The sequence below is a fragment of the Cebidichthys violaceus genome, unplaced genomic scaffold, assembly GCF_023349555.1.
Source record: "Cebidichthys violaceus isolate CVI_PGR_0920_01 unplaced genomic scaffold, fCebVio1.0.p SCAF_3, whole genome shotgun sequence".
Taxonomy (NCBI): Eukaryota; Metazoa; Chordata; class Actinopteri; order Perciformes; family Stichaeidae; genus Cebidichthys; species Cebidichthys violaceus.
This window is the reverse complement of record NW_027176483.1, coordinates 3,574,132-3,597,526: the sequence shown is the minus strand read 5'-3', so window position 1 is coordinate 3,597,526 and position 23,395 is coordinate 3,574,132. Positions and strand designations below refer to the sequence as shown.

Here is a 23,395-nt window from a genome sequence, read left to right as displayed (position 1 = left end):
GTGTAGGTGGAGCTCAGGAAGAAACCGACTACCGACAACAAGGACGGGCACGGATCTGAGGTTGTTTGTTTTTTTTTTTCAGTTCCTGAACGCGGAGAAGAAGAAGAAAAAAAAAGCAGCGCGTGAAGTTACTGTTCAGCTGCAGAAAGGTGATCGAGACCGTGGATCGAGTCCGATGGTGTGGGAGGAAGATTTCCCGATGATTGAAGTATCGATACCATCGATGGAGAGGGAAGTGGACGAGTCGGGGAAGACCATAAAGGTGAGGAAGCCCTTCGATCTGTTGTCACTTTTACTTTTGTTCGCTTTTTTTTTGGTTCTCGGCAGCGTAACAACACTTTAACTTGTTCTTCCTCCATATTCACTTTTGTGATATGCTAACCTGCCGCGTGTCTAGTTTGGTGTTAGCCAGGTGAGCCAGGTGAGCCAGGTAACCTGCAGGCAGACGAGTGAACGTGAGCTCAACTCAGCATTTTCTCTCCAGCGGTGCAAGAAATACTCAAAGACATTAAAACCATCGAAATCTCAATGGAGTCTGGCGTTTAATAAATAACAATGGTGATAGTGAGTGAGTAGGCTGCACAGTCGCGTACTGTCGTCTTACTTAAGTACAACTTTGAGGTACTTGTACCGTCCTTGAGTATTTCCATTTATTTGCTACTTTATACTTCACAGTTCAGAGGGAAATGTTGTACTTTTTACTCTACTTTTATTTGCTAATTTAAATTACTTTGCAGATTCGGATTAACGAAACAACACATAATCAACAAATAATATTGTGCTATCATAGATTAGAATTAGCTCCACCTTTAGCAGCTGCAACATTGACAAGTCATTACAATCCAGTATTATATAATAACAATATTACATTTTGCATAAGTACATTTGTATTTGTTACTTTAAGTATAGTTTGATGGCAATACTTTTATACTCTTATTTGTATTAAAAGAAAAACAATAATGCAAAACTTTTACATCTAACAGAGTATTTCTACACTGTGGTATAGCTACTTTTACTTGTACAAGATGTCATATACTATATAAAAGTAGCAATACCACAGTATTTAACTACTCCACTACGAGTAAAAGTCCAACATTCCAAAAATCTACTTCAGTAAAAGTACCAAAGCATTAATACTACATATGAAAAGTAAAAGTACTCATACAGAAATACATCATTTGTTTTGTGTGTAAAATCTTAAACTTAAAAACTTTAGCTGTCAAAAAGTTTCCTCTGAAATATAGTGGAGTACAAGTACTACAAAACTGTTAAAAACAATACTTTCTACCACTGAAAAGTATGACGTACTTTAATGTAAATGTGTTTGCGTTTTACATGCATGAGCTCTCACTCCACATGCCTTTGAGCTGGAGAAGGAAACCAGCCATGTACTCAAAGTCTCGCCCTACAGTAGGATGGAAGAAGTATTCTTTTACTCAGACAGACACACACACACACACACACACACACACGGATTCAAAACACAGCAGCCTGACGTTAAACTACACAGACTTCTAGAGAACAGTCACCTAGTTATGAACTGTAATAAATTACCTTCACACCTACATTTTAAACTAATAAAAAAAAGAAAAGAAACCGACACTAACCTGGGGAATTTCTGCAGAGTGTGACCTCTGTTTGGTTTTATCATCTCAGTCTGAGAACACAAGACGTTTGACTCCTGTTACTTTCTGTTGACATTACTGATAAAGTTAAGCAGGAGCCGCATGACGAGGACGTCCTGCTGTTTGTTCTCCAGTGCGGCACAACGCTCTTTATTTATTTATTTATTTAAAAAAACAAACTTTTTTTTACCTCTAATTCATTCATAAAGCAAAGGACACCGTGTTAGTAGTAAAGCAAGATGTTACAAGTCATATCGCAGTCATTTTATTGATGTTTGAAACAAAGAGCCACGCGGGAAATCACAAACAATCATATAAACAGACATGATAAACAGTAGTGTGTCATACAAACAGTGTAATGAGATGAATTAAAGGACCCTTCCATGCTCATCTATTTACGCACATTTCTGGAGAGCAGCTCTGTACCTCCTGCTGGTGGAGAAATGATGATGTTGTTGTATTATGATGCAAACTTCGAAGGAATAATATGCTAAAATTGTTTCAAACCGCAAAATATGATTGTATGAATCTCAAGGCATCAAGTTGATTTAAGTCCTCAATTTTAAATCCTGAAATTAAATAGACTTTATTTCAGTTTTTACTACAAATGTGTAGGTTGTATTTAAAGAGAAATCTGCACACAGATATTAGTTGAAGTTGCATCACATGTTGCATTTATTTTATTTTTTATTTAACCAGGAGAGTCTCATTGAGATTAAAATGTCTGAGACAGGTGGCATCACACATTATAGAATAATAAAATATCAAGCATTGAAAGAACAATGTTGTTTCTATTCAGATATACCGGATATATTTGATTTGTCTTCACTTGATGGGAGGACATTTTAAATGTTGTGGATGATAAAGTTGGTAAATTAATATTACAGCACATGTAATTATATGTAATAATATCTCTTGGTTATTTAATCCAAAGAAGATTGGAGAACCGTGTCTGTTTTAAAAAGAATGAAGTGGACGATTAAAAAGTAATATATATATATATATATATATATATATATATATATATATATATATGACGCACTTTAAATGTCCAACCTGACAAGCATTGAATTCACTAAATGACAGATTGTGATTGAATCCTCTCGTGTGTCTCCTTCTGTCTTTCGTTTGCAGCGTTTCAGAGTTGAAGTCTTGTTTAACGGGAGGAAACACTTTGTGCTCCGAAGAAGCAGCGAATTCCAGGCTCTCCACAGAAAAGTGAGTCGCTTTAATATCACAATGAATCCGCCGTCATTGAATTATTGACTGTTTCCTGTATGGAGCGCTGCATATTATTTTATGAGATGTTTACGTTTTTTATAACTCAAAATAACACTGTTAACATGGATTTAAAATAACAAGGAAGCTTCACTTTGATGGTCATATTTGAACACTTTGCTGAGTGTCTTGGTACATTATCAACGTACAATCATTGGAATAGTGTGAAACAAACAGTAAGAAGTGAATCCTGCCCGATCAGAGAAGTGCTTCTATTGGTCAGCAACTACCGTTCAATTTCAGCTGTTTCGTGTCGCGTGTCGTCATGTTGATTTGTTCCGTCTCGTGGTTCCTGCAGCTCAGGAAGATCATCCAGACTCCAGACTTCCCGAGCAAAAGGAACCCCCATCTGAGGACCAAACCGCTGGAGCAGAGGAGGCAGGAGCTGGAGGACTACATCCAGGTAACACCGTCCAGTCCAGTGGGTCGGCAGCAGCTCTCTGTGATGAAGGGCCATTGTGCACGACGGGAATCTCCATCAGGGGTTTTTGACCTTCGCTAAGCGAGCGACAAAACTTCATTTATGTAGCACTTTGAAAAACATAAGTTCAAATCAATCAGTCAAGTTTTATTTATATAGCATCTTTCAAGCAAATCAAAAGCAATTAAAGTGCTTTACAAATCATTGACCAGACGAAAATGGAAAGATGAGGAGACTAAATAACAAAAATATGATGCAACACTATTATTGTAAAACAGGAAAATGTTAATAAAGTAAATTAGATGAAATAAAATGTGTATAAATACTAAAACACTGTATAATCAAAAATCAAACTTCATAATAAGCAATAATAAAAAAATAAAACACTACATAAAAGCCAGACTGAATAGATGGGTTTCTGTTTAAAACTATTAATATTTTCTGTTAAAAAGTATTTTACAGGAATAGGAAAAGTAAAAGGAGATAAGTGGAGACAGAGAAGACAAAATATAAAACAAAGAAAAAAAGTAAAAGTGATAAAATCAAGTAAAAGTGAAAGGCGCTTGTTTAAACTGCTTTAAGAAGATTTGGCTTCACGCATGACACGACATTTCACGTCCTTAAAACGATTTGAGCCAAAAACACATTTTTTAAGTCTGGATTGTTCTCTGTCGCTGCAGGACGTCATCTACCAAGACGAAGACGTGCCGCAGGTGCTGCTCGACTTCCTCCACGTGAAGCACTTCCACACGGGGACCAAGGTCAGCAGCATGGAGTAAGTCCTTCAGTCCTCCAGTCCAGACTGCTCCGACCCACAGATGCTGGACACGCTGCTAAATTTAGACCCTCTATTCTATTGGATAGGGGGCAACATAGTAAAACTTTAGACCCATTTCTCCCAGTGTTGTGGAGCAGCCACTGGTCCCACTACAGGAAGGACAGTAGTGTTCTGAGTGGGATCGTCCTCTTTCTAAAAAAAACATATTTATAAACAAAGTGAAGTTACTTTATGTATCAGAGTAGCGTCTGTCATGTTTCTTTAAAGTCGTATTCATGACTCTTTATTTTGACATTTTGATTTCAGGAAATCTGTAATAGTTTTTTTTATTTATTATTTCAGATCACTTGATGAATTGGACAGTCAGGACTACAGGTGAGCTCTCTACTGGTGTTTGTGTGGTGCAGTACGTGTACTGTCCACTAGATGGTGGTGGAGCTATCCTGTGCACATTACTCTTCGTCTCGTCTCTGCGACACCATTATTTCAGGGATGACGGAAGCGTTGTCATGACCCCAATATAACACGTTTTGTATCTTTCCTTTTGAGAATGACTTATTTATGTTTAGTCCTGCAGGTTTCATAGAAACCCTGATTCTAAACTCAAGAGGTGTGAAAAGAAAATGTGATAAAATCGGTGGAAAGACGACATGGATTCAGTTCTATAGAACACGTTTGGTCCTGTTTATATCGTACAAACGTCTGTTCCAGCACCTTCAACTTAACCAGAATATGAACATAACAGATCTACACATCTTAAAGTTTGAAGTATTAATGTTGCGTAAGACTAATATTTATTTATTTTGTTTCCTCAGTTATTCGTTACCAAATCAGCGAGTGTTGGGATTCTTTCGGGATCCTTACATCTCCGACTGTACATCAGGTAGGAACGACACGCGGCAACAGCTGCTGACTCTGCTCTTGTGTAGTTATGAATTAAAAAAGCGTGACTTCCTGGTTCTGAGTAATAACGCTGAGCTCTCGTCTCGTCCTGCAGATCTCCCAGATGTTGTTGTGGACGGGGTTCTTCAGGGTTTTTATACCCGGGACGTCCGGGTCAGCTTCACGGCTCCCGTTCTCACCGAGCCCGACCCCCCCACCTCTATAGAGGCCTGAGATCACAGTCACATGTAGGATGTAACGTTTTAAAATTAGAATATGCAATACAGACAAATACACAATGCCAGCGAGGAAGATTAAAGAAAAGCCATGATGCCAAAAAAAACCTCAGTCACTCAGTATGTGTGAGTGTTTTTAGTCCGCTGGAGTAGCAGACAGTTTTTAAAGGTGTCTCAATGATGTGTCCACAGGAAGACATGTCTTTTATTAATTGTACTACTGTAGCTTAGTTTAGAATGAAGGGGCAGTGTGAGGGTGTCGAAAACAACTTGAAATCCAGGCAGCAGAAAGAGTTATGTTTTTATATTGGGATACATTTTTTGTCACAGTTGATTCAGACTTGTGTTTAGAAGTTTCTTACATTCATATTTGTAATAATTTCAGTTTATGGAAAGTGTTAGGTCAAACACAGTCCGCCTTTTTTTTCGGACGTGGTATTTTAAAGCATTTTTTTAGTGTAAACAAATGATTTTGGAGTTGTATGTACTTTTGCATCATGTTTATTGAAATTACAATAAATAATCAAACATGCGTCCTGTTTTTCTATTTAAAACCGAACTGTAGGACAAGTGATGTTTTTTTTCCCCGTCAAAAACACATTACTTACATATTTTTAATATATTCCTATTTCCAGTCACGGCCAAGTTCCCCCAGTACCTTATTAACCTACATACATTAATACAGATTGCCTTTAGTCAGCATTCCAACCATTAACGGAGCTGTAACAGTTCAAGCTGGCACAACTACAGAAAGCAGTCCTATACAAAACAATTACTATCAAAACACATTTTTGGCATAAAAACAAAAAAATAGACGTAGAAATATCGATTTAACGAGAACCTTGAGAGGAACACAATGCACCAGCTAATACTGGAAATAACAGATTGTTGCCAAATGTGACGTTAAAATGTGTTTTATTGAGCTTAACGATGATATATTAAAGACACAGCAAAATGAAAAATATACTTTTGAAATATCCTGTGTCCCGTGATAATTGTTCATTTCTTTCATTCATTACATGCTAAATTATATCTATATAAATCTGTAGTTTGTTGACTCTTGTGGCTAGCAGATTTGATCAGGCGTAGCTAGCTAGCTATTCAAGCTAACGTTAGCTCCATTATTTTTTGTAATTGCTGTTTTTAAGTTGGCTTTCTAATGTTTCAAGTTGCTTCACTTTAAAAACGAGTCTTGAGCTTAACTGCAATATATTAAAGATGTATTTATTATATCTAAATCTTTCTCTTTTCTCTCCAATGTAAACATAGTAACATGATACAACCAAATGTAGTTTAGGGCTACGAGTTGCCCTTCATGTTTGTACTTTTTAAACCTTTCTTTGTCTAATTACTTATTTATTATATCTTTACTTTATTATACTTGTTTTGATCTTGTTTTTCTACTGATGTCTCTTGTAACACCAAAGACGAACCAACACTGAGACAAAGGGACACGCGGGGTTTAAATGCACAGGGGAGGTGCAGGTGATTACACACCGCAGGTTTCAATTAGGGGCGGGGCAAACAATCACAGGGGCAGACAGTGAAGTGATGAAGCCTGGCCATCTTGGGGTCATCTGTCACAGTGAGTGACTTTAACTTCCTGTCTGGTATATATACTGTACATATATGGCACTAAAGAGCGCAAGTTAGATATTATTGTAATGTTCCAGACCTTTGCACGAGGAGATTTTCCTCAATCTGGACCTTTTGGAATTTGAATTGAATACCCCTGGTTTAGGCAGTGTAGTATCCTGGGTACTTCCGGTTCAGGTAACTGTCGTGCTGTGATGATGTCAGCAATGTGCGCAGTAGTGTGAAACAAGGTGACAATAAAGATGGACGCCCCGCCGCGCCCTGTGAGACAAGCTGGTGTCATTCGTTTTCGCTGAAGACAATTAAATGTCAGTAGAACCACAGAATACTGCAGTCGGAGGTGGAAGAAATATTCAGATCCTTTACTTGAGTAAAAGTATCAGCAAAATGTACTTACAGTATTGGTCTTTTTCTGCTCTGGTGCTCTCTGTGCTCTCTGCGTACCAACCAGTGGGGTTTCCTCCTTTTTTAAAGTCCTCCTCTTCCTCCACGCCCCGTTATTGTTGTTATTATTATTATAGTATTTCATACATTGTATTTAGTGTGTCAGTGTATTTAATTGCTGGGAAGGAAACAAGTGAAATAGCGAGCGAATGATCAAAATATATAAATCTTCCTGCTCTCGTCATGGAGATGTAAACTTTCCAGTGAAGAAGAAGCGTTCATCATGCTCTCTGATGGCTTCTGCGTTTCCTTAGGCTGCGTGTATTAAAAAACCTCAAATGAATGTTTTTAACAATGAGACAATAAACGTACCAGCTTTAGAAGAGATTTAATAACTCTGTAATTACAGATTAGAAACTCCGAGTACAATTACCTATTTATACAGCTGATAAATCATAAAATGTCGTTCTTTCAAAATACAAAAATAAGTCACTGGACACATGTACCATACAAAATGCAATAAATAGTGATAAAAAATAACACCAAAAACATGCAGTCTGTTTGAGAGTTAGAAAATGTAACCGTGGTGGACACTTTCTCTCTTTGTGCGTCACACTGCGAGGCCTCAGGAAACGGTATGACTTCTCTTTTCTTTGTGGTGTCATCAGAGGGTTTCTCGCCCTCATTGATGCATCATGCTACTAGTACAGCTGGTATCTGGTATCTGTTCAGCGAACCTCTCCAGCTGCAGTGGTCCCGCGTCATGTTGTCCGCTGACTTGGCCTACAATGTCCATTTTCTGCAAGACACCACAATGCAAACCGAGAAGATGGGTTGTGCTGCGTTCAGGGTTTTCAGAGAATGTAGTGCGTGCCTACAAAATGTCATCGGACCAACAGATCCATTTTTTTTTTTTTTACTTCCAGGATGGGTTGAGGTCCCTCTAATTCCATCTAGTTCCAAATAAATATAATGACGTTAACATGGCGACTACACTACCTGTGTGCTACGGCAGACAGGCCTGTTTGCTCTCCTCTCCTCTCCTCGGCCTCCTTTAGTTGGTGGAGTTGCTGCTTCGCCTCGCGTCACCAGGCAGCCCACTACAGCTCTCATACTCTGGATCCACCTGCTCCTCTTTGATTGCCATCCTCTTCGCATCCTCTGCGGAAACAAAAAAACGCAACATAAAAAGGAGGTCAGATCTTCATCTAAGACGTAAACATGCCGGTACAAAAATCCCTGAATCCAAGCGAGCCGGGGAGTGCATTTCGATCCAGCTGTCGGCGTTTACCTTTCGCTAGATGCAGATCGAACGAGTACTGCGTCTCCTCCACCTCGATCTTGGGTGCCCGGCCTTTCATCTGGTCCCGCAGTTCCTTCAGCTTGATGTAGAAATGTACCTTGTCCTGCGCGCGGGGAAACTGGGCACAGCGAGGGCTTGATGACGGCATCAGGTAGCACACCTGGGTGAAGGGAAACATGCGGTGAATATGCATGTCCTTTTTGTTTTGTTGAGCACATTTCAAGAGTAATCCGGGCGCCGCTTCGACGTACCGTTTCAGTTTCCGGGATTTTGTACGGCTGCAGACCGAAGTCGAGGTTCTTCGCCTTCACACCAAAAGTTTCTTTGCAGAAGATTTCGTAAATACCTGGCAAAAATCAACAAACGTCAAGACACTGTTAAACTCACCCGATGGCTTCACGAACAAAGCCATCTACACACTTAAAAGTTCAGTAGATTCGGTATTTTTATAAGTTTACCTTTTCCATTAAAAGCTGCTATTAACGGTTTGTATTTTTGCAGCTTGTCAAGTAACTGTCGACCTCCTTCTCGAATCTCCTTACTGGGACAAAAAACATAAAACCAGAAAGATATTATCTGTTTGTTTCAAGGGACACACCGGATGACATCGGGCGATTTTTACCCAGAAGTCCCTCCCTAACTCAAAAGATCAACGTAATTGTTTTCGTATTGACCTGGAGAGGTCCTTGCTGCCGGGCGTGGTCCTCTCTACCATGTTGGTGAAGCCGATGCTGTATTTCTCCGGCAGGCTCTGGTCGTGCATGAAGTTGAGCTGCTCGTCAGTTAGACCAGAGAGAAACAGACATTTCCCTGGATAGGAGAGAAGAGTCGGGCATTTAGTTAGCCAAGCGGCTAACGAGACACATGAAATACGTTATGAAACACTGGACCCAGACTGGTTTTTTTTAAGCATAATTCAGTGAGCTGACGGACAGTAAACGGTTTATTTTGTGTTGTGTCGATACCTGACCTGCTGAGATTGAGTGTGCGAAACATGAAGGAAAATAAATGGATAGTAATATTATAAAAGTGAAAGATTCTTTAAAGAAACGGTTGTGTTCAATGAAATACTTTAGTAATGGCGTGATATAACAAATACGTAAACGTTTATGAAAATCATTGGGAACCCTGATTTCAGCAAACCTCTTGTTTTGAAAACCTGTCCGTCAAAAAAACCTGCGTTGATGATGAATTTGTAAATTTGTATTTCTACATTTTCTATTGACCCCTTAAGTGTTTCAATGAGCACGTAAAAGTTATAAAGCCAAACTGAAGCTTACATGCAGCGAAATATTCAAACCTGAAAGTACATTTTCATGGCTGCACCCTGAAAAAACCCAATCAGTTTATAAAACCTCTTTGTAATTCAGCATGATGCATTTAAGCATCTGGACCTTTTCGAATCTCCACGAGCATTTTAAATTATACGTATGAACAAATGTGAGCTGCATGCCAAGTGTTTGTGATGACGGACCCGCGGTGGGTTCAACACGGTAGGAGCGGTTAAGCGTGAAGGATGTTGAAATTGGATTTCAAACTCACAGAAATGGTTTCCTGGGTTGGGATAATGCCGTCCTTTGAAGGCTGACAATAGTCCCGGGTTAATTCCAATCTGAGGGGAGAAGCATGGAGTTGTACCAGGTATGGTTTTTTTTTTTATTAAACAGAATACACAAATAGCTGTCCGGTAAATAGCTCACTATCAGAATGTCCAGATTGTAGGTGATCACGTCAGGCAGGGTTTTGGCCATGACCTCTTCCACCGACATGCCGTTGAAGCGGTTGAGAGCCCTCTTGGCTTTTTTGGCGGCCTCGATCTCGTTCTCCTCCTCCTGCGTCTTGCCGTCCTCCGCCGGCTGCTTCGGAGGCCGGCCTCTCTTCTTCTTCACCGGAGTCACAACTAGGACAGAGAGGAGGAACAAAAACAAAAATGGTATGAATCCTGTGTTCGTATTGGGTAAAATCATTCATGTCGGCATGGCGTATTACGTAACTCCTGATATTATTCAGGTTTGCATCATGGTGTTCGTTTTTTAGTATAAATACATGCATGTATGTTGTATGATGCCATTTACTTGTCTTAAAGTGCTCCCAGATATGTTATTCACGACAGGTAATAGTGCCGTAATGCAGTATTTTTATTTTTTGTATTAATTTGACCACGAGTCAGAACTCAAGACACCTTGCAGACTAAGAATTTGGAGCATCGTAAACGGCCACTATACGTACTTTTAAAAACCTGGTGTGGGTGTGGGGGTGATTTACTTTGATCCGTAAACCTCTTCCGTACCTTGAGGGGCAGCAGCAGGCTGAGGGTGGTGCTGAACACTCGGCTCCAGCTGCTGTATTGTATGTTGGTGGTGCAGGTGCGCAGGATGCTGCTGCTGCTGCTGCTGCTGCTCCCTGAGGTGCGGCTGGTAGGTCAGCTCCTGGTAGTGATTCTGGGCCGGGGGGTTGTAGTTCTGGTAGAAAGGTTCCTGGTAGACAGTTGGCTCCCGGTGGACAGACAGCTCGGCCATGACGAGGTCATCTCTGGGCCCTTCGGCGTAGTGGCCCATGTTGTGATAGGACATCACATGCTGCGCCTCGGGGTGCTGCTGGCTGGACTGGTACCTAGAAAACAAGAGGGCGCACGAGACAAGAGGAGGAAGAGGAGGAAGGTAAAAAGTTAAAGAGAGAAGGAAAAGGAAGGTGAGCCAAAGAAGAAGAAGAAGAAAAAAAACGAAACGGGACCCGGACAAAAGCAAGAAAGGACAAAGTATGTCTGGTGCTCAATGGGGTGCGTGGAGAAGTGGTTTTTGAGGCAAAACTTACAAGACACGATACTTACAAACACACATGCGCTGATATACACCTGTTTGTATTCTCTGCATTTCATTCAGTGTCGAGTATGCGACTCCAGCTCTAATAGTACTCATCTTCGCTCTAATCTAATTGGTTGGTTTTTTTTCAGCCTCTAACCTGCGACACTCATTGCATCCACAAATCTTTTTAAACAGCGACTCTGTTGTGCGCTCAGGCTAAGGCTGACCACACAATGGAATGGAGACATACAAACAACTGTGACTGTGATTACTGTGAAGTCAAACACAGGTTGTTCTTATATGGTCCCGTTCATTCCGCCGTTGGCAGAAAAGGCTGCGTAAGAGCCACTGTATTTATGAAGCCTGTAGCAAGTCATGTTGTAATAACTGCTTAATAATGTAGTAACAAGTCCAATATTTAACAATTACCCTTGTCAATTTACCAAACCAGCTACAGAGTACAAACGCATTGCATTGTAACCAGCAACTACATTTGCCAGTTAATCACATGTATTGTTACGTACTTGAATTCAAACTTAGGGTACTTGTTATACAAGCTGTTGGTCCACTTCCCATTTAAAAAAGGACAATTTATTTTAAAATGGTTATTATCATCCTTAATAATTACACTGCCACTTGCTACAAGCCTAAATACAAAGAATACAGGTATGTATGATGTCGTGTGTCAAATGCTATTTATTTCTTTTCTCCATCTCATGCATGAAAATGAAGACGTCAGGGAGATAAACATGAGAAGTTTTCCATGACCTGCCACCTCCGACACCAACTCACCACTGCTGAAAATAATCCGTAGGTACCGTCAGTGATGTATACTGGTTTTCTTCCATCTTAACTGTTGACTTATTTGAATATATTAACATTCATTCTGCTGCCAAAGGCATCAATACACACCGGAGATGTGAGCTGTGTGGAGTTTGTAGCACATACGGTACACAAAGAAGACTTATGGACGCTGCTACAGGAAGATGGAAGGTTTAGCTAACAGTTAGCCAACAACGTTACGCGGTCCTACGGCTGTCTTGAAACCGCAAGTGACCTCTAGGTTAACGAGACATGAAGGTATTTGAGCAAACTACCGTACCTGTCATACATTTTGTTCTTTAGTTTTCAAATAGGAAGACTGGGGGCTGGGAATCCTCCCAAAACAAAGACCATTTAAACGCTCAATAATTCATTTAGCGCAGGTTGAGTGGACGCTTACCGCCACCTCTTGGTCAGGAGGTGTACTGCATGGGTCTGCCTAAAAAGGATAATTTAGAATGTTTAGTCACGTTGCACACTATATTATTAGAACCGATGATCGATGACTACAAAGTAAAACAGTACATATTATTTATCGATTTTTAAAATCTTGAAATTACAGTGTGTGGTAGACAGACTGTGTGAGTTCGTACAAACTACCGCTAGATGGCGGCAGATCTCGTACGTATGAAAGCACCAGCCCGAATTTACACTGCAGACGAACGTAGCAGCCAAAGATAGTAGTGTGTTTACTTAAAGTGCATCACTCCGCATTAAAAACAGGACCAGTCAAAAAAAACACATATATGGGGAAAAGTCCATATCTGAACCCTCCAGATTATCCACATGTTTTGGGGGGTCAATTTCTCCAATGTACCTGTCTTTAAATGGCACAACAATGTAAGTTAAAATGATATTATAACACGGGACACGGGATCGTAATCTTTGTGGTATCCGTAAATAGACGCGGAGTGGGAGCTCTCTCCTCTATGATTCTATCTCCGTGTTAGCTAAACAGCGTGACCTGAGTCCCAATGACAGACATTTGGGTTTTACTGTGGTGAAAATGAGATTCACATTGCGGTCTTTTATTTAAAAGACGGTGAAATAAACAAGGTAAGGTCTTACTAGCGCCACTATGTGTCAGTTTGTGTCTATTGCTGTGTTGCCATGTATTTGTTTTAAAAACGTTTAGCCCTAACATTACACCACGGCTAACAAACACAGTAACGTTAGCCTCCTTGTCACTGGATGTACTGTGCAGGTGATTAACTATCACTATTAATGCTCATATACAGTATATATGTATGTTATGTGTGCATGTATATGATACTAAAATAGTGAACTTTACATAGCTAGACAACCCTAACATGATGCTGTCTGATATTATGAGGCATTGTTTTAAAATTTTAGTAGAGACTTTTCATTTAGCAAGAACAATATTTGACACCATATTTTGACTTTGCACCCAAATAAAAGGGGAGTAAAAAAAAAAAAGATTGCATACTTCTTTGTGGCACATAGCTTATAGGTTTGTTTACAAGTCTCTTCCTCTGTCTTATTTTTGTTTTTGACTTCCTGTGAAGATGCCAGCCGGTGTGTCTTGGCCTCGTTACCTGAGAATGCTGGGTGCCAGTATGCTGGCCATGTTTGCAGGAGCACAGGTCGTCCACCAGTACTACCTACCGGATCTGGTGAGGGACAAAATTATGTTTTATTATGTGTTTTTCTGTCTTTTACCACTTGTGTACATGGCTATCGCTGTGTAGTGCTACTGTTACTACACACAGGATAATATGTGCTGCTACATGCTATATAAAAACACACACTATGTTATATGTTAGTTTTTCCTATAATGCAGTTTGACAACCACCACATGGTAGATGTGAAAGTGTTGCATTTACTCAAAGATGGTCATACATACTGTATATACAGCAGTCAGGATTTTCTTTAATTGATAATAAAGCCAGGCTTACGGTTGATGTTTTAAATCACTTTTATTTAAAAAAGAAATAATAATAATAATACAACACCACCCATCCAAACAGGCTCAATCTTGCTGTATGTGTTTAACAGTTCTCCCTGTTTTTTGTTTTTTTTTAATCTTTCAGAGTATACCAGAGGTCCCGCCAAAGCCTGGGGACCTGAAGACGGAATTGCTGGGCTACAAAGTCAGAGAAGAGGCTACGGCTGCGTTACAGCAGCTTAAAGCGGAACAAAAGGTGGACTGATCCTGGACTTATACGTCCTCCGTCTGATGGACACACTGAATCAAGCACTATGCCCGATGTTTTGCCAACAGCTAGAGGCTGTGACGTGCTACGGGAGTAAAGTCATTTCTTGGATATCTGCAAATGGATATTTTTCTGTGTTTGGTGTTTTCTTTCAGTGGAGCAAACATGGGTGGAATGAGATGCTACACACTCGGGATAAGGATCCCGTCGGAATCAAGATAATTTGGTTTGTTCAACCAAATTTAATTTTGAATGTGTTTGCATTTTCAAGTGATGAAGTAAGGGAAGGCTTCTTGAACACATGAACAACAAAAGCCATGAGACTATTCTAGTCTATTCAAACGTGTATCTTTTGGTTGTTTTTTCCCTCTAGGACACGCTTGAAATAAAGATATCACAACAAACTTTTGTCATTACTTTGTGCTGCTGACAATCAGTTTTGATAAATTATCTGCAGCTTCTCAGATGTGAAGATACACTGCTTTTCTCTGTATTGTATTGCTGTACATTTCATATTTTGGAGTTTTGGACTGCTGGTCAGACAAAAGAAGCAACCTCAAAACATCACAGAGGAACGTCAGTAACGAAAAATACATAATTATTTGAAAACTGTCACGTTGTGTGTAATTTTACTTTATTTTAGACTGCCTGGGTGTATCATGGCATTGAGGGACCTCACAAGTATAAACAAGCACGAACGTGTGTGTGTGCGCGCGCGCGCGGTTGGATGTTGGCGTATCATAGCAACAAGTGTAAACCCAAGTGAAGGGGAAAAGATGGCGACTCAGAGAGAACAAGACGCCGCTGATTATCTGAAGAAACACAAAATAGCAGAGCTCATGGAGAACCTGACCAGCATGCTCTTCTTCTACAGACCCGGTTAGAGCAGCGACCCAACGTCCTCTCGTGTCTTCTGTTGTCGCAAAAGCTAGCTAGCTCCATTTATAACGTACGTGCAGGCTAATGAAAAGACCGTGACACGTTTCCGGTTAGCTTGTCAGTCACTCTTTAGGCGATACCTTATTTAACTGTGTCCGTGCAGGGTTAGGACTTATGTTGCTAGATGGAACTAATGGAAACGGGGTTAGCTAATACACTGAAATAAATATACATAATGAGATAACGTTATTATGGGTTGTTATTGCCTGTAGTAACCTGAATGTGGGTTTAAAAACGACACAATTACACATAAAACATTGTCTTTTGCTTACAACTGTCAGCACAACACAAATAAACTTGAACCCAAGTTTTGTATTTTGCATTGTCGTGTTTTAACTATTGTTCGTATGTTATTTTATTAATTTTAAATTGTTGCTCTGACTCCATATATTTAGTTTGCTTTAAACTTTTCCTGAAAGTGTTCAGTGATTTAACTTTAAGTACCAGAAACATTCATATCAGTGGTTGATTGTGATTCATGCTTTCATTCAGAGAATCCCAGAGAGTTCCTTGTTGAGCAGCTGCAGCAGCTGAAGGTTTCTCAGCACGGCGGTACAAAAGGGCCCAATCTGTTCAACAAAGCCAACCTGGATGCAGTCTTTGGGATACTGGACCCCACTAATCAAAAATACATCACTTTGGCCCAATACAAGCAGGGTGAGCACGGGACATGGACAGTATATATTATAGGCTTTGTTTGGCGGAGAGAGATCGACACTTTCAATATGATTAAATATGTGATTGTTATTTTATATCGGCAGCAAAATTCTAAGCTCACTCATGAAAAGGATAAACAATATTTCCATGCATTTGTCAGGTATTAATTCAGTCTTTCTGTTTTAGAAACAATAGTGATTGCCTATTTATTCATTTGTCACATAAAGGTCGTTTTAATTCACCCAATTATTGCTTCATACAGCAAAAATATACTATCATCAAAGGACTCTTTTTTTTTTTTTAAATAATGACACTTTGGACTAAAACAACTACTAACAGAGTCTCCTTTCCTCACAGCTCTGACCACGCTGGGCATCAAAGATATTAATGAATGCCCCGAAGGTGTAAACGAAGACAGAATATCCCATGAGACCTTCAAAACAGAAGCGTAAGAGCAGCTTGTAAAATCTGAACAGCGTTAGAAAGACGATATTCACCAGCGTTTCAAAGTTCACCATGTTATGAAGATCGTTTTTGTCTCATTGTGTTGTTGCAGGATTGAAGGCCTGAAGAGATGCTCAGCAACATATGAACAACTGTGAACTTCTGTTTGATGTTCCCTTCAGCTGATGCCTTATTTATTATGATGTTGATATGCGTTTGGATGTTGCCATTGGGCTTGAGCTGTGTCTTGTAGATTAAACACATTTTCTATTAAACTGCTGATGTGTTTTCTGATTTTGGTCATTTTCATTTACCAGCCATTTTACGACAGCTTTATATTTTTTGGGGAATTTCCTCTAAAAACCAGACCCTGCTATGCCTGAAGAAATAACGCCATGTCAAGGTGCAATATGTGATGAGATTCAACTGTTTATTCAGCGATAACAGAGTACACCAGGTATCCTAGACCTATCATGCATCCTACGTTTACATCGCAGCTCTGCATCCCAGGCCTGAATGATTATTTTCCCTCTCTACTCTGATATTCAAAATAAAACAAAATTCTTTCCCAGTGGTCTGAATTCACACCACTGGTCAGTTTAACAATGGATACAGGATGACGCTTTGGTTTGCTCTTCAGCATAACCTTTCCTAAAACCAGATAATGAATACAGTTTATAATAATGATAACGAAAATAACTAACTTAATAAATACTGTATGTAGTAATAAAACCATCTCGCCATCCAACCTGCATAGATGTCAACAGAAAGTTGGGAGTGATTTGTGTATGTATCCTCCATGATGTCTGTCAAGCATGATCTCTATCTGAAAAGAAAAGGAAGAAGCTTTTAATTTGTATTGATTTTAGGCTGTTGTTTTTATAGTATTATTATTATTGCCATTATTATAATATGATTAGAATTATTTGTATTTGTTGGTAATAAATTAAATAATACTACAATTTAATATTTTATAATTTGATACAACATACATAAATAAAACAGTAGTAGAAATAGTATGGTAGTATACATTAGAAAATGTTATTAGCGTTATTTATCTATTATTTACATTTTGCAGCGTAGCTGTGTTGAATGCGCACCAGCAGAGGGGCGTGGTCAGGAAGTGAAATGGCCGCCTCCTTCTACGGAGCCTCGTCGCCTTTCCTCCGGTTACTTGTAGGTTAAATTTGTCGGTCTTTTTCCACCTAAAAAGCTTCGTCCGTAGTTGACCGGCACCGCGCCCCGCGGAGCTCAGCATGGGCACCGTCCACGCCAGGGTAAGGAACCACCGTCCGGTGAACGCGTTAGCTAAGAGCAACTAACCTCTCCGTGTGTTCAGTCAGTTAGTTATCTTGACAGCGCGGCTGCTGTGCAGAGGAGAAAGAGGCCCACACTGAAACATTCAACATGGTCCTACGAGGCTCAGGCGCGCATCTCTGTGACAAGAAGACACTCAGTGAACTCACTGCTAGTTAGTTTGTAACGCCACGATTACACGTGAAGGCTCCGCTCAGTGTATTTAGATAGAAATCATTGACAGAGACGCTCGTGGCTCCTGCACACTTTGAAAACATCTGCTACACGCTTAGTGTTGTTGTCACCGTTATTCTTATCAATACATCTCGTACAGGACTGTAGCTAGGGCCAAAATATAATACATCAATGAGTGTTATTGTTAGTTTTATGATTAAAACGCGTTGTGCTTAAACCTCCTGTTACTTTGTAAATAAATCTGGTATTAAAACAAAAAATATTTTTAATTATTTTCACTCTTCTTTTAATTTGTCATGCTCATAATCATTTTTTAATTCTTTAATTTTCCTTTTTATTAATTGTTTTGTCTTGGCACTCATTTCCTCATTTCCTTTTCTTCCAATGCATACTTTATAATAAAATGGATGTCACCAACCAAACTATGACAAATAATTCACAATTTATGTGTTTTTATTAATCGGTTTAATTATATTTTATAGAAGTTGTTTCTCACTGTATTGTGGTGTGGTTCAGCTTTGGAATAATGAATCGCTTAATTAATTAATTAGCCAACAAGACATTTGAAAATGTCATCTTGGACTTTGGGAAAATGTATGAAGATGGTATGAACTCTGATTGTGATTATAGATATATTTTTGTGTTGCAGAGCCTGGACCCTCTGCCCATGCGAGGGCCAGAGCTCGGAGTTCAACCCGACGACATCGAGGCTCCGGAGATTGAGCCCGAGCCAAAGCAAGAAGTTCTTGAGAACAAGAATGTAAGATTTGTTTTGTTCCAGGCAGTAATTAAACTGCCCTCTCACATCGTGAGGCCTGTCTCCACGCTTTGTTTGTGCTCTGCTAGCAGAGGAGTTTATGGGATTCCTCACCTCATATCCATCCCACAAGCTGTAAATGAAAGAAGTGAAACAATAAATCTAAAACGACCTGAAATGCCAGCAAACTGCAGCTTTAGTGGACATGCTATAGAAGGGAGACGCAGCATTTTAATATGTGTCTAATGAGTGTTTGTTTGTTTTAGGTAAATATTCCTAATTCCGTTTGTTCTGTTCTACAGGTCGTTGTTCAACGGGTCCACATAGATGGGCTCGGAAGAACCAAGGAGGACCTGCTGACTTATGAGATCGCAGGAGTTTTCCGGGCGAAGAACTTGATTGATGTAGGCGCATGTTGATCCAGCTGTACTAGTCAATGCTTTTCCAAAGTATGCTTTTGAGCGCATCGAAACATTCCATTTGTTGTGCAGGTGATGCGGAAGTCCCATGAAGCCCGACAGAAGCTGCTGCGTCTCGGCATCTTCAGAAAAGTAGAAGTTGTTATCGACACTTCCCGAGGTACTGGCAGTCGAAAAGTACATTCGTAACGATTCATTTTCTGTGTCAAACAGGCTGTACATCCGTCCTCTGACTCATTGTTTCCTCTCTCTCTTCAGGTGAGGACGCTCTTCCCAACGGCCTCGACGTGACGTTCGAAGTCACCGAGCTGAGGCGGATGACGGGCAGCTACAACACCATGGTTGGAAACAACGAGGGAAGCATGGTGAGCGCTGTGATTTATGAGCATAGCGTCTTACTGCACTGGCTTCCATACACTGACTTACCTATTTCTTTCTGAAAAGATTATTTCCAACGTTGACTTCAGCTTTCGTTTGTAGTGATGCTGTTACGTGTTCATTTCTTCAGACAGATTCAGTGAAAAGAACAGTTTGATTGCCTCGAAGTACACCCTGATCATCTCTCCCGCTTTGTTTTTCCAGGTACTGGGCCTGAAGTTACCCAATGCATTAGGTCGGGCGGAGAAAATGACCTTCCAGTTCTCCTACGGCACCAAAGAAACATCCTACGGCCTGTCTTTCTTCAAACCGCAGCCAGGGAACTTTGAACGCAAGTAAGACATGAACTCATGAAGCACACTCGTCTTTAGGTCTGATCACCTGGTGTGCAGCTCAGGTGTGAGCATGGTGGTTCAGGTTGGACATTTTGCAGATTAGGTGGCTCTCCTAGAGTCGTGTCCGAGTCCTCTATGCAGTAACTATAGATGGGTATGTTTCATGATCACAAGGGAACCCTAGCCTAGGGTATTGACATTTCCTCTTCTCTTTTTTTCCCCCCCTTTCAGTATCTTACTCAACGTGTACAAAGTAACGGGCCAGTTTCCGTGGAGTTCTGTGAGGGAGACGGATCGAGGCGTCTCTGGAGAACTGAGCGTAAATACTTGTTTATATTTATTATTTTCTCATTTTGTGCAGTTAAAAATGTTATTTTTAAAACTAATTATTTTGTATTTGTGCACTTAGACAAAGTGAATTAACACATTTAATTTGTTTTGTTTTTTTTGACTAATTGTATTCCTATCCTTTTTCCTATGTTTTAAGGAGACACAAGTGCCTGAAATCTGTACAAACAAAAGTAATAAACTAGTGTCTTATTACCCACAGTTCCCCGTGTGGAAGACCAACCAAACCCTGAAGTGGGAGGGAGTGTGGAGAGAGCTGGGCTGTCTGGCTCGCACTGCCTCGTTCGCCGTCCGGGAGGAGAGCGGCCATTCCCTCAAGTCCTCACTTTCGGTATTCGTCTCTTATTTTACGTTGAATATTTGTGACTGTGGGCTTTGAAACAGCTGTGGGGTTTTGTGACGTCTGCTGTCAGAGAATGAATGGCAAAGCTGGAGTTGTCAAAAATGTATGCACATAACATTCCAATACAATGTGTCATCATCACTCTGACATCATTTTCACTCATGTCCACCAAACATGGTTTTAATAGCACTTAGCATTCAGGAGATATGATATGTAATATAAGCCCTGTCCACAGCATTTGAGGGACAGCTGTAGGAATGCAAAAACTCACTTTTCCCAGCTTGGTCTAGAGATGTTTTGTACCAAATTTGGTGGCAATTGCTCAAAATTTAGGGGTAGCAAAAAAACCCAACAGATTTATCCGCCATTCAAAATGGCGGATATACGATATAGATGCAAATGGGCGTGGCTTATATGGATAGACACATCTGGACCCACAGAATCCAGGGAAGAAAAATATTTTTGAAACTTTTCAGACCAAAATGTAAACTAGAATATCCAAAAAGTGAACCAATTTTTAGCACGCTTTTTGACGGCGTCATCATGTTTTCCAGCACTCTATGGTCATCGACACCAGAAGCTCCTCCATTCTTCCCAGGAAAGGTGGCCTGTTGAAGATCCATCAGGTTTGTTGTTTATCACTAAGCCAGAGCTTTTTCTAATTCCTATACAAACAACAAGTTCACTGACCTTGTGCACCAGGTTGACGTGTTGTGTTGTGGTTGCGTAGGAACTTGCTGGTTACACTGGGGGAGACGCCAGCTTCCTGAAGGAGGACTTTGAGATACAGCTCAATAAAACTCTCTTCTGGGACTCGGTGAGATTCTCGATTTTTAACCTTCAGCCATTTAGCTAATTATGTTATCTTAAGACTCTTAAAGCTACGGTTGGTAATCTTGAGAGACTAGCAAGAGGATTCTTCTTACAGTCCTGTGACAGCCACAGATACCAGAGCATTTCATGAGCAGAAAAATGAACTAAATGACCAGCAGACTCATTTACATAAGCCTTGGTGGAGTCCTTATTCAGCCAGACATATGCTGTTGATTTAAAAAAAACAAAACTAACCCCTTTGACTCTGTCCTCCAGGTCCTTTCTGCCTCATTGTGGGGCGGTGTGCTCCTACCCATTGGTGACAAGCCAACAAGCATAGCAGACAGGTACAGAAAGACAAAGCACCACCCTTTTACCCTCCACAACAAGGCCAGGGGATTTTGAAGTCTCGACACTCCACACAACTTGAGCCATTTTAGCAAGTTGGCACCAATAAATGCATGCTGGATTAGCTATCGGCAGTTCCTGTTTGCAATGTACACATGCATGTCCAGACTACTATTTCTGGATTACTGTGATAATGAAGAAAACTTACATTTTGTTGTTATTCTCAGGCAAGTTCTGCAGTCTTTTTTTCCTATTTCTAAGTGGATTATATATGTTTATTTGCAATGGACATTGCAGATATTTTTTATATTTCCTTGAAAAATGTAAGTCACATTGATTTTTAAAAATACGTGTATCATGTATGTGTGTTCAGATTCGACTGAGTTATGACTCAGAGAAGGGAGTACAATTGTTATGCTAACTAAATTCAACAGATAAAACATAATCAACTGAACGGTTCTTTCTGTTTTCACAGAAAGCTCACATCACGCATTGTATGTTTTCTGTGTCTTTGTCGACCTCCTAGGTTCTATCTAGGTGGCCCCACCAGCATCAGGGGATTCAGTATGTACAGTATGGGCCCTCAGAGTGAAGGTGAGACATTAACTTGGCTGAGTTGCTCTGTAACCAGACTGAAGTTTGATGGTTAATTGAAAGGTTGTGTGCTTGAATTACTGATATGGCAGGCGACTACCTGGGAGGAGAGGGCTACTGGGCTGGAGGCCTCCACCTCTACACCCCTCTACCCTTCAGACCAGGCAAGGGGGGCTTCGGTGACCTCTTCAGAACACACTTCTTCCTCAACGCCGGAAACCTTTGTAACCTCAACTATGGTGAGTAGTTGGAAACAGAGCAAGCGCCTCTGTAATGACTGTTGAAGGTTCATGTTTCATGGATATTCATGCAGGATTTTGCATATATATATATATATATATATATATATATATATATATATATATATATATATATATATATATATATATATATATATAATATATATTTATTTATTTTCTGTTGATTGGGGTTATATGTTTGTTTTTACTCAGGTGAGGGGCCACAAGCACATTTGAAGAAACTTGCAGAATGCATTCGTTGGTCATACGGACTCGGCATTGTGCTGCGTTTGGGGAACATTGCCAGACTGGAGCTGAATTACTGCATTCCCATGGGAGTCCAGAGTGGAGACAGGTAGGGCTGGTTGGGTTAGCTAGTTTTAGGTTAAGATGATTTACTTTAAGGAAACTTTAGGCTCACTCGGTAAACTCCATTAGCTTCCCTGGTTGATTTCAACTTATTTTCTCCGTTCCTTGCAGGATATGTGACGGCATCCAGTTTGGAGCAGGAATCAGGTTCCTGTGAAACCACCTTTCTTGGATCTGGATCTTCCTTGTGTTTCAACATTCATTTTATGCCAGAAACATTTTGTTGGATGAGGAAATTGCTTGTACAGAATCGTTGCAACTCATTAGTTCAGTAAAAGTGTTTGCACTGACTGTCCATTATGATGTATCTTTTTTATCATTTATTGTCAGAGGTCAAATAAAGGGCTTAGTCCGATTTTACTCAGGTCACATTACTGTGTTTCACATGAAACTGACAAGTGAACGAACCTGAGTCTGCCACAAGATGATTGACATGTAGTTGTCAGTCTTATACATTCAAAAATATCAATGAACACTATTGCATGATGAGCAAAGCTCTGAATTTAGAGATTGGTCACAGGGAGGGTTTGAGACATTGTTGACAGCTGTTTCAGTTTTTAATCTGAATCTGGAACAGAAATTGTTTTATTACCAAGTATGTTTGCACATACAAGAAAT

At 40.1% G+C, this 23,395-nt stretch overlaps 5 protein-coding genes across 8 annotated transcripts; 4 read left to right on the top strand and 1 right to left on the bottom strand.

The window, feature by feature from the left end:
• Positions 1-5,752, top strand: snx22 (sorting nexin 22). The gene is made up of 7 exons (XM_068723386.1): positions 1-262; positions 2,760-2,843; positions 3,202-3,306; positions 4,005-4,099; positions 4,445-4,477; positions 4,918-4,985; positions 5,100-5,752. The coding sequence occupies exons 1-7, from the start codon at positions 176-178 to the stop codon at positions 5,216-5,218; spliced, it is 591 nt and encodes a 196-aa protein (XP_068579487.1). The 5' UTR covers positions 1-175; the 3' UTR covers positions 5,219-5,752.
• Positions 5,753-7,572: 1,820 nt separating this feature from the next.
• tdg.2 (thymine DNA glycosylase, tandem duplicate 2) lies at positions 7,573-12,514 on the bottom strand. Of its 3 annotated transcripts, none has more exons than XM_068723862.1 (10): positions 12,410-12,514; positions 10,794-11,116; positions 10,204-10,403; positions 10,046-10,115; positions 9,178-9,313; positions 8,962-9,044; positions 8,755-8,849; positions 8,492-8,663; positions 8,200-8,361; positions 7,573-7,999 (listed from the first exon to the last, which is right to left on the bottom strand). In XM_068723862.1, exons 1-9 carry the CDS (start codon positions 12,418-12,420, stop codon positions 8,255-8,257), a joined length of 1,197 nt encoding a protein of 398 aa, XP_068579963.1. In that variant the 5' UTR covers positions 12,421-12,514; the 3' UTR covers positions 7,573-7,999; positions 8,200-8,254. The 3 variants fall into 3 exon arrangements, with proteins under 3 accessions (XP_068579963.1, XP_068579964.1, XP_068579962.1); XM_068723863.1 differs by having other exon boundaries at positions 12,419-12,506; XM_068723861.1 differs by having other exon boundaries at positions 12,100-12,500.
• Positions 12,515-13,084: 570 nt separating this feature from the next.
• On the top strand, positions 13,085-14,836 carry uqcc6 (ubiquinol-cytochrome c reductase complex assembly factor 6). Its single transcript, XM_068723373.1, has 3 exons — positions 13,085-13,185; positions 13,656-13,763; positions 14,181-14,836. Exons 2-3 carry the CDS (start codon positions 13,656-13,658, stop codon positions 14,298-14,300), a joined length of 228 nt encoding a protein of 75 aa, XP_068579474.1. The 5' UTR covers positions 13,085-13,185; the 3' UTR covers positions 14,301-14,836.
• A 194-nt stretch (positions 14,837-15,030) lies between these two features.
• Positions 15,031-16,611, top strand: efcab10 (EF-hand calcium binding domain 10). The gene is given in 5 exon segments (XM_068723643.1): positions 15,031-15,051; positions 15,053-15,182; positions 15,735-15,899; positions 16,257-16,347; positions 16,456-16,611. Coding segments are annotated over 5 exon segments (453 nt in total). The 3' UTR covers positions 16,502-16,611.
• An 859-nt stretch (positions 16,612-17,470) lies between these two features.
• On the top strand, positions 17,471-23,137 carry samm50 (SAMM50 sorting and assembly machinery component). 2 transcript variants are annotated; one of them, XM_068723793.1, is made up of 15 exons: positions 17,471-17,620; positions 18,484-18,594; positions 18,894-18,995; positions 19,083-19,170; positions 19,269-19,375; positions 19,593-19,723; positions 19,955-20,042; positions 20,274-20,402; positions 20,969-21,040; positions 21,145-21,231; positions 21,504-21,574; positions 22,102-22,169; positions 22,262-22,408; positions 22,622-22,763; positions 22,889-23,137. In XM_068723793.1, exons 1-15 carry the CDS (start codon positions 17,600-17,602, stop codon positions 22,932-22,934), a joined length of 1,410 nt encoding a protein of 469 aa, XP_068579894.1. In that variant the 5' UTR covers positions 17,471-17,599; the 3' UTR covers positions 22,935-23,137. The 2 variants fall into 2 exon arrangements, with proteins under 2 accessions (XP_068579894.1, XP_068579893.1); XM_068723792.1 differs by having other exon boundaries at positions 22,253-22,408.
• The last annotated feature ends 258 nt before the right edge of the window (positions 23,138-23,395 follow it).

Bases quoted from the DNA above. Each gene is read 5' to 3' on its own strand.
- snx22 (XM_068723386.1), top strand. From the start codon at position 176: ATGGTGTGGGAGGAAGATTTCCCGATGATTGAAGTATCGATACCATCG. The intron at 3,307-4,004 runs GTAACACCGTCC...CTGTCGCTGCAG, and splicing joins AGCTGGAGGACTACATCCAG to GACGTCATCTACCAAGACGA. The intron at 4,478-4,917 runs GTGAGCTCTCTA...TTGTTTCCTCAG, and splicing joins TTGGACAGTCAGGACTACAG to TTATTCGTTACCAAATCAGC.
- tdg.2 (XM_068723861.1), bottom strand. From the start codon at position 12,188: ATGTTAATATATTCAAATAAGTCAACAGTTAAGATGGAAGAAAACCAG. The intron at 11,117-12,099 runs GTGAGTTGGTGT...CTTGTTTTCTAG, and splicing joins ACGGATTATTTTCAGCAGTG to GTACCAGTCCAGCCAGCAGC. The intron at 9,314-10,045 runs GTGAGTTTGAAA...TCTCCTATCCAG, and splicing joins CAACCCAGGAAACCATTTCT to GGAAATGTCTGTTTCTCTCT.
- uqcc6 (XM_068723373.1), top strand. From the start codon at position 13,656: ATGCCAGCCGGTGTGTCTTGGCCTCGTTACCTGAGAATGCTGGGTGCC. The intron at 13,764-14,180 runs GTGAGGGACAAA...TTAATCTTTCAG, and splicing joins AGTACTACCTACCGGATCTG to AGTATACCAGAGGTCCCGCC.
- samm50 (XM_068723792.1), top strand. From the start codon at position 17,600: ATGGGCACCGTCCACGCCAGG. The intron at 18,996-19,082 runs GTAGGCGCATGT...TTTGTTGTGCAG, and splicing joins GGGCGAAGAACTTGATTGAT to GTGATGCGGAAGTCCCATGA. The intron at 20,403-20,968 runs GTATTCGTCTCT...CATGTTTTCCAG, and splicing joins CCCTCAAGTCCTCACTTTCG to CACTCTATGGTCATCGACAC.